This window comes from Leptonychotes weddellii, chromosome 7, assembly GCF_054177405.1.
Source record: "Leptonychotes weddellii isolate Sample4059 chromosome 7, ASM5417740v2, whole genome shotgun sequence".
In the NCBI taxonomy this organism is placed as follows: domain Eukaryota; kingdom Metazoa; phylum Chordata; class Mammalia; order Carnivora; family Phocidae; genus Leptonychotes; species Leptonychotes weddellii.
Window position 1 is genome coordinate 121,191,716 of NC_138375.1, and position 9,974 is coordinate 121,201,689.

The following is a 9,974-nucleotide window of genomic DNA, read 5'->3' on the forward strand; positions in this document are numbered from 1 at the left end:
AAATAAATAAATAAATAAATAAATAAATAAATAAATAAATAAAATAAAGTGTATAGGTCCAGTGACATTGAGTATATTCACACTGCTGTGCAGCCATCACTACCAGCCAGCTCCAGAACTTTCCATGAATGATTTTTGAGCAGGAGCATGGAGGAATCACAGAGGGCATTAGCAAAATGACTAGTAGCAGCTTGCAGGACCACCTGAGCTGTCCTCACATGCTTACGGGGAAGGTGAGAGAGAGGACAGGGAACATGTGAGGAGGTTATTGCAAGTCACTTGGTGCGAGGAGGAGAGTAGATCCTCCCTGGGAAAGAAAGAGGGGACAGCCATGTGTACACCACTCTCCACCTACAAGGACAGAAGAGACTGAACGGTTTGGTCAGGGAGGGGAGCAGGACTCTGAAGTGATTTCTGAGACCCAGAAAACTGAGAATATGGGTGTATTATTTATTGATGGTATTTATCAATGTTAGCTAATTTCAGAAATAGGCAAGGCTGGGAGAAAAAAGTAGGTCCAAGAAGAAAAGAGCAGGGAAGATGAGAAGCTCCTCTGATGAATCTGAGACTCTCGGTGAGACAATTATTTGAAACATGCAGCTTGGAGTAGGAATTCCAGCTTAGCCTGCAAAAGAGATTAGAGGTGTGAATTTTTTGGTTTTCTCTGAGGCGAGAATATTTGAAGCCAAAATGGCATGTGAAATATGTTCCTCTTCTTGGCCAGGGGTCGGGGGGAAGAAAAGGAAAATGTTCCTGTTCTCATTTTCAGGGAATTTCTACTTCCTGAATTCACTATATTCTTCCTCCCAGAAAAAGCTACTTTGCAACTAAATCAGCCATAGTTGCTAAAATGTAACTGGCGGGCGCCTGGGTGGCTCAGTCGTTAAGCATCTGCCTTCGGCTCGGGTCATGATCCCAGGGTCCTGGGATCGAGCCCCACATCGGGCTCCCTGCTCTGCGGGAAGCCTGCTTCTCCCTCTCCCACTCCCCCTGCTTGTGTTCCTGCTCTCGCTATGTCTCTCTCTGTCAAAAAAATAAATAAAATCATTAAAAAAATAAAAATAAAAATAAAAAAAATAAAATATAACTGGCAATCTAACCCGTATGCCCATCCATAGGCCTAAGAAAAATATATAAGTGGTATTTTGCGTCATGCTAAAGACTTTACAGGTAATCTGATAGACTATTTACAACAACCCTCTGAACTAACTATCACTAGCCCCATTAGCTCACTTCAAGCCACACAGTAAGTACCAGAGTCAGAATTTGGTCCAGGTCAGCCTAACTATAAAGCCCATACCCTCCGAAGCACTTCCCTGATGGTTTTTAATTTGTCCCTAGAAAACATACGATTTCCTGTTTAAATGCATACTCCCTTGTTCTCTCTTTTTCTACTTTCAATTTTTTACAGATGAAATAAAATTCTTCTGTGACTCTACAAAGTGCTAGGTACTAATGGAGTTAATCCTCAGGGTTCAAGCTACCGTTTGTTGATAAAATAGTTTGGAAATTTGTTAGTTATGGAGGCACTGAAGAATTTTTCTCTCGACTTCTATAATATTATAATCTCTCCAACAGCAAAGACAGTTTTCATTCATTAAATAAACATTTTTAAAAAAAAATTTGTTTTTCTTGAGCAATGCAACAGAGACCTCTTCTGGTCAAGAAGCAGAAGTCTTAGGCGGAGAACCAACGTGGGGAAAGTGAAGGCGGCAAGATGAAACACGAAACAGGTTTCGTCTAAGAGTTGACATTGACTTTGGGGCTGAACTCTGACAAGCAGAACAGAGAGAGGGATGATCCCACACATAGGGAGCAGTGTGTATAGGAGTGGAAGTGTTCTTTCTTTTCTGATGATAAAATACATATTTACTGTAGATAATTTATAAAGATACAGGATATAAGAATCATTCATAACTCTACCATCCAGAAATTATACTATATAAATATTCTGGTGCATGGCTTTCTGCATTGTTTTCTGGTGACATATATTCTTTTTTGTCCACAAAACTGCATAAATCCTGATTTTTCTTTTCTTTTTTTTAATAAGATTTTTTATTTATTTATTTGACAGAGAGAGAGAGACAGTGAGAGAGGGAACACAAGCAGGGGGAGTGGGAGAGGGAGAAGCAGGTTTCCCGCGGAGCAGGGAGCCCGATGTAGGGCTCGATCCCAGGACCCTGGGATCATGACCTGAGCTGAAGGCAGACGCTTAATGACTGAGCCACCCAGGCACCCCTGATTTTTCATTCAGTGTTTTATCACACCTATTTCTCCATATTCTTTTTTTTTTTTTTTTTTAAGTAGGCTCCACTGGGCATGGAGCCTGACATGGGGTTGAACTCATGACCCTGATATCAAGACCTGAGCTGAGCTCAAGAGTCGGACGCTTAACCAACTGAGCCACCCAGTTGCCCCTTTCCATATTCTTAAAAGAAGAAAAAGATGTATTCTGATAGCCAGGCTTCTCTTGGTAAATCATGTAAAAGCCAGAGGAGTTTCAATGAATACTTTTATATGGTCTCCATATTGCCAGGACCCCCATTAATGCACAGAGATGCACACAGCATGGTGAGTGGATTGCTGGCTACATTCCAACTCCTGCTCATCTTCTCAGCCAGACTCCCCTTCTCTGCCAGACCTGCACTTGGCGGCCCCTCAGCTTGTCAGGAAGCTAACTAGTAAAGTCAAATATGATCACCAATGTTCTCGGTATGTGAAAAACACATCAATTGGCTTTTCTGACTTTGGAAATCCCAGAGATTTCTAAGCCCAAGATGGAGCTGCTCCAGCCCAGGATGTCACGTCAGCAAAACAAAGCTTAGATAACTGTCCGGTCCCTGAAAATGCTCTGCCTGATCAGAAATGCAGTATATCCCAAGCCAACTATGGATTGTGTACTTCCTCCCTTGTTTCTTATTCTTTTTTTTTTTTTTTAAGACTTTATTTGTCAGAGAGAGAGAGAGCACAAGCAGGGGGAGGGGCAGAGGGAGAAGCAGACTCCCTGCTGAGCAGGGAGCCCGACGTGGGACTTGATCCCAGGATTCTGAGATCATGACCTGAGCAGAAGGCAGACGCTTAACTGGCTGAGCCACCCAGGTGTCCCTGTTTCTTATTCTTTATCCTATAAAAGCTTCTTGCCTTCCACTCCATTCTGTAGTTTTCCTAGTAGAAGCAATCCACTTAAAGTGTTAAATAAAGTTTGTATCACCTAAACTGTCTTAATAATTTTTAACATCCTCTATATATACACTTTTTTTTTTTACTTTATTTATACTTTAGTGATCTTTGAGTTGATGTCAGATGGACATTTTTGTCCTTTTTTATAACAGTTTCCTTCATGTGGTAATCATATATGAACACTTGGGTGGGTGAAGTATGGCTTAGACCAACTATGATCTTTTTTAAACTGTGGTAAGGGATGCCTGGCTGGCTCAGTCAGTACAGCGGGCGACTCTTGATCTTGGGGTTTTGAGTTCAAGCCCCATTTGGATGTAGAGATTACTTAAAAAATAAAAAGAATCTTTAAGAAAATTGTGGTAAAATATACATGACATAAAATTCACTTTAACCCTTTTTGAATGTATAATTCAGTGGCTGTAAGTACATTTACCTTGTCCTGCAACTTCTCCAGAATTTTATTATTTCAAACTGAAACCCTGTACCCATTAAACAGAAACCCTATTCTCCCCTCCTCTGCTGCTTTTGGTAACTATTACTCTTTCTTTCCCTAGGAATTTGATTATTCCAGGTATCTAAGAGGAATTATACAATTTTTGTCCTTTTGTGGACAAATTTAGCACAATATTTTCAAGATTCCTCCATGTTGCAGCATGTATCAGAATTTCAGGACATTTTATGGCTGAATAATATTCCATTGCATGCATATACTGCATTTTGCTTATGTATTCATCTGTCGGTGGACACTTGAGTTGTTTCCACATCTTGGGTCTTGTGAAAATGTTATTTATTTATTAGAGAGAGTTGACACACAATTGGAACATTGACACACAAATATGTGCTCAAGTCCCTGCTTTCAGATCTTTTTTTTTTTTTAAGATTTTTTTAAAGTAATCTCTACACCCAGTGTGGGACTCGAACCCACAATAACCCTGAGATCAGAAGCTGGATGTTCTATCGCCTGAGCCAGCCAGTTGCACCCTCCCCCCCACCCCCCGCCTTCAATTCTATACCTAGAAGGGGAAGTCCTGGATCATAACGTAATTCTATGTTTAATTGCTTGAGAAACCACTACACCCTCCTCCCAGGTGGTGCACCATTTAGGTTAAATTACACTCATCCATTCTTTGCTGCAGGAATACAGTGCTTGGATACACTGAACCAATACAAAAAATACACTACAGCTGAAACCGTGCGGTGTATCATAGAGGTATCTGCCAAACACTTCAAATTACCATGTGAAATCGTTGCCAGGACCCATGGCCTTGGTGGGGGGAGGTGTGTTGGTGAGGTGGGGCGGAAAGGTGGTGCTGGGGCAGGCAGAAAAGCAGCAGAAATAACTCCACATCCTGCCACTCTTTCTCAGTGAGGCTCCTCTGACCCTGAGTTTTGGAAGATGATGAACAGCAAAGGAGTGAGGAGAAGGGAAAGAAGAACACAGTGAGGCTAAATGGTTGGATGGGATCCATCAGTTAAAAGTCTTAACTATTGGGTATGAAATTAGTTTCACTGAGAGTCTGCCTTGCCCCACCCCCCACCCTCTTCAACTCCGATGTTCTCAGAGCTCGTTTGCTTTCAAAAACTTGTATAATGGATCAAGAGTACAACTGACTTGTAGCCTTTAAACAAGTTGAAACTGTAGGGGAAACACAATGGTACAATGGGCTTAAATTTGTGGCGAGAGAAAGAGATTGAGATTGAAATACTGCGACACTTTATTCTTCCAGCCTCAGACCAGTCGCCTCCTGAAGCCGTGGGAGATCACAGTGCTTTGGTATCTGGAGAGTGGTGAATGCAGAGGCATATCGGCAATTTTTATTTCTGGGGGGCCTTTCTTCAAGACAACTTTCCGGTCTTCCCCATGGCAAAGCCTTTCGCTGTGATTCAAAAACAGAGAGTCTTCTAAAGGGCCAGCATGGATCCCACACGCTTCTGCGTGCTAAGGGGGGGAAAAAGATCCCACTGTAAATCACACCAAACAGCACTTGATTAGAGGAGGATGGAGATTCCTCAATAGTTTTTCCTAAGTAGGGAAGGTCTAGGGGTGCCTGGATGGCTTGTCAGTTAAGCACCCAACTCCTGGTTTTCAGCTCAGGGTTTTGGGGTTCAGCCCCGCGATGGGCTCTGCACTCAAGAATGCAACGCGGAGTCTGCTTGTCCCTCTCCCTGTGCTCCATCCCCTGAGCGGACTCTCTCTAATAAATAAATAAATAAAATATTTTTTAAAAATTAAGGAAGGTCTAGTGAACAGAGCACTATAACATACCTTTTTAATTTTTATTTTTTTTTAGATTTTTGTTTATTATTTATTTGAGAAAGAGAAAGAGCACAAGCAGGGGGAGGAGCAGAGGGAGAGGGAGATGCAGACTCTCCGCTGAGCAGGGAGCCCGATGTGGGGCTCGATCCCATGACCCTGAGATCATGACCTGAGCCGAAGGCAGACGCTTAAATGACTGAGCCACCCAGGCGCCCCAACATCCTTTTTTTTTTTTTTTTCTCTTTAAGGCGATGATCTCTAGCTCGTGTCTGGACCACCAGGAAGAGTGGTGTGGACTGCTGACTAATCATGTAGTCCTTCACTGATTGTGGGACCTTGTACAAGTCACTTACCCCGCTGTGAGACTCGGTTTTCTCAAATATGAAATGGGTATTAGTCAAGGATTCTTTGAGTGTTGAATAAAACATTATATGTGAATGAAAAGACTTTGGCCAACTTCGCAGTATGAGATCAATACTCACTATGCTGCTGCCGTGGCACCTGGGCCTGGAGAAATAGCAGGCACTTGAGCCACTGTCTTACATATGCATCTACTTCTGCGCTGAATCGCACTCTGGGGGGGGTCTTGGGGTGCAGCCCCATCTCCACTAGGCTGTGTTCTCACTGTGATGTTGCACAGTTACATCCTCTCCAGCGGGAAAAATGGTGAAGGTAAATGGAAGGAAGGAAAACATAGCTGGCATTCACCCAGGCTACATTCATTTCATTCAGTTCTCAATTTTCTTTTTTTTTCTTTTTAAGTGTTTGTATTTAGGGGCGCCTGCATGGCTCAGTCTGTCTTCAGCTCGGGTCATGATCCCAGGGTCCTGGGATGGAGCCCGGAGTCGGGCTCCCTGCTTAGAGGGGAGTCTGCTTCTCCCTCTCGCTCTGTCCTTCCCCACCTCTCTCTCTCAAATAAATAAATAAGATCTTTAAAAAAAAAGAGTTTGTATTTATTTGCAAGAGAGAGCAAGTGCGTGCATGCGTGTGCATGAGTGGGGGGGTTGCAGAGGGAGAGGGAGAGGGAGAGGGAGAAGCAGGGTCCTGGCTGAGCAAGGATCCCAGGACCCCAGGATCATGACCTGAGCTGAAGACGGACGCCAAGGAGGCGCCCCTCACTTAATTTTCATTTTTACTCTGTCAGGGAGAATTTCCTCTACACCAGTCACTAATATTATTTTTTAAATTGTCAGGAGTGCTGTCAACTAAATTGCACAAGTGAAACAGTGAAGAGAAAATTACGCTGGATTGTAGCTCTCAAGAGGGAGGTCAAGACATATTCAAAACAGCTTTTCGTTGTTGACTTCAGCTCAAAGTTTATACACCCCGTAATTCTGGCAAATGGAAAAGATAAAGTCAGCACTAATATTTTCACCATGCTCAAGCTATTTGCGACACGAAAAATGACTTGACAAGCCACTGAATTATAAGAAATACAGTCCAGGGCGCCTGGGTGGCTCAGAGGGTTAAGCGTCTGCCTTCGGCTCAGGTCATGATCCCAGGGTCCTGGGATCGAGGCCCGCGTCGGGCTCCCTGCTCCTTGGGAGCCTGCTTCTCCCTCTGCCTCTCTCTCTCTCTGTCTCTCATGAATAAATAAATAAAAATCTTAAAAAAAAAAAAAAGAAATACAGTCCAATATTAAGACCACAGAGAAGTCTTAATACAGGTAAATTTGATATGTTGAGTCTAGATTTCCTCCATTTTATATTTGTTTCCAAAATATCAGATAAAAATACATACAAAATAATCATTTCAGGGCTAATGGCAGCTTCATTTACTGTATTGTTTGTAGTTTGTAAAAAAAAATAATTAAGCTGTATTTTTGATATATTTTATATATCATATAGTATTCATATTTTATTATGTTATCTCTTGGTAAAGTATATTCTTATTCAAGCTTAATTGCTTAGCTGTTAGAAACTTAGAAATTTATGCAAACCCTTTTCTTTCTAGGAATCCTAACTTGAAATCTCCTATTATAGTCTATTACAATAGATTCTATTCTACTTTTTTTTTAAATATTTTATTTATTTATTTGACAGAGTGAGTGAGTGAACACAAGCAGGGGGAGTAGCAGAGGGAGAGGGAGAAGCAGGATCCCGGCTGAGCAGGGAGCCCGATGCGGAGCTCAATCCCAGCACCCTGGGATCATGACTTGAGCTGAAGGCAGATGCTTAACCAGCTGAGCCACCCAGGTGCTCCTATTTTACTTTTTTTTTTTTAAGATTTTATTTATTGTATTAGAGAGAGAGATCTCATGAGCAAGGGGAGGGGCAGAGGGAGAGAGACTCCCAAGCAAATCTGCACTGAGCAGGGAGCCTGATGCAGGGCATGATCCCAGTGGGATCATGACCTGAGCTGAAGGCAGACACTTAACTGACTGAGCCACCTAGGCGCCCCTGAGTTAATTCATAATTGCAAGTTGCCATTATGTGGAGAAAGGTAGACAGAGAGTTCTGAAAGCTTTGGGTGTATCTATTTTAAGTTTGTCTTTGGCCTCAAATATCTGAATAGATGTTGCTATTTAACTGTTCCTTGCAAGTTTATGTGAAAGTACATCAAATAGCTTCTAGTTTTTGTCGGACAATAGAATGGTGGTTACCAGGGCCTAGAGGAGGGAGAAATGGGGAGACATAGGTCAAAGGGCACAAACTTTCAGTTATAAGACCAAGTTCTGAAGATCTAATGTTCAGCTTAGTAACAATAGTTAATAATACAGTATTGTATCCTCGAAAGTTGCAGAGAGTAGACCTTAAGCTCACCAGAAGAAAAAATGAGTTAACACTGTGAGGTGATGAATGTGTTAATTATCTTGATCCTGGTAATTATTCTACAGTGTGTATGTTTATCAAGTCATCATGTTGTCTACTTTAAATACATATATTTATTATTCCCAATAAAGCTGGAAAAAATAAATATAAATTTAAAAATAGCTTTTGTATAGTTACATATTTATTCACAGGTATATTAAAGTATATTATTTAACTATGAATTTTTTATTATGAACATTTATAGGAAAATACCTGCAGATTCACATTCCTGAATTTCATGTTTTCTTTCCAAGGCATAATGTAACGTCTTGGGATCATCCCTTGCTTTAATGAAAACCGTGGTAAATGAACCTCATTACACCTGAAGATTAGGAAGGCAGGAAGGAAGGATATCTGGTGAGTTCAATACACTCGTTGTAGCGTTATTCATGTGTTGTGTCCATGATGTTTGAACCCCCCAGCTGCAGGACAGAGAGCTATGGCATTGTTTGAGGCTCATCTAATACTGAACCCATTAAAACTCCAAGTATCACCAAGATCAGGAGTCCGGCCTGAATATCTGTACCTCCAACTGCGTGCTGTCTTTTACATCTTGCTTGCAGTGTTCCTTTAACCTGATACTAAGAGAGAAGGCAGCACACCATGATTTGCCCCAGGCCCGCCCGTGGCCTAAATATGTCTCTGACCAGCCACAAACAACAGCTTCGGAATTTAGTACCGGCTTTATGCTCAGGGCAGACTTGCTTTCCCTGCCCACCCACTGTTCCCTCTGAAACATCAAGCTTTCTAGACAGATGCCAAGGGAAGCACAAAATGTTTGTCCTCATCTGTGTGTCGCTCCCGGAGGGCAAACAAAACAAAACCGAACACAAAACCCCCAAACCCGGAACCCTCAAGTCCTCACTTATTAGAAGGCTTATATGAACTCTCCTCACAACAGCTGTTGGCAAGCTTAGGTAAGATAGGACAAGTGTCTTTCCCTGAGGCCATCACGGCCAGTAGGGAGAGACTTCTCTTCTAGAACTTCACTAACTCACTCCTCTAATTATGATGACATTGTTGCCTCAGACAGAACACTGTCTTGCTAACTTCACAGCAACCCAGAGCAGTTACACTAGCAGGTGATTAAGAACATAGAGAGCTTAGGGGCGCCTGGGTGGCTCAGTCGGTTAAGCGTCTGCCTTCGGCTCAGGTCATGATCCCAGGGTCCTAAGATCGAGCCCCACATCGGGCTCCCTGCTCAGTGCGGAGCCTGCTTCTCCTTCTCCCTCTGTCTGCTTCTCCCCCTGCTTGTGCACACGCTCTCCCTCTGTCAAATAAATAAAATCTTAAAACAAAACAAAAAAAAGAATGTAGAGCTTAAAGGATGCCTGGCTGGCTCAGTTGAAAGAGCGCATGATTCTTGATCTTGGGGTCGTGAGTTCAAGCCCCACGTGGGCTGTAGACAGTAAATAAACAAAACTTGAAAACGTACTTTTTAAAAATGTGGAGATTAGGGCTATTTTTAGTGTTTTTTTTTTTATATCCCTATGACTAAAACATCATTCTTTTTTTTTTTAATTTTTTTATTCTTATGTTAATCCCCATACATTACATCATTAGATTTAGATGTAGTGTTCCATGATTCATTGTTTGTGCATAACACCCAGTGCTCCATGCAGAATGTGCCCTCCTCAATACCCATCACCAGGCTAACCCATCCTCCCACCCCCCTCCCCTCTAGAACCCTCAGTTTGTTTTTCAGAGTCCATCATCTCTCATGGTTT

The 9,974-nt window shown here is 42.2% G+C and overlaps 1 protein-coding gene across 1 annotated transcript; it reads right to left on the reverse strand.

Moving 5' to 3' along the window:
• Positions 1-2,137: 2,137 nt before the first annotated feature.
• SPMIP10 (sperm microtubule inner protein 10) lies at positions 2,138-9,946 on the reverse strand. Its single transcript, XM_006736163.3, has 3 exons — positions 9,113-9,946; positions 8,461-8,569; positions 2,138-5,119 (listed from the first exon to the last, which is right to left on the reverse strand). Exons 1-3 carry the CDS (start codon positions 9,196-9,198, stop codon positions 4,910-4,912), a joined length of 405 nt encoding a protein of 134 aa, XP_006736226.1. The 5' UTR covers positions 9,199-9,946; the 3' UTR covers positions 2,138-4,909.
• Positions 9,947-9,974: the final 28 nt, after the last annotated feature.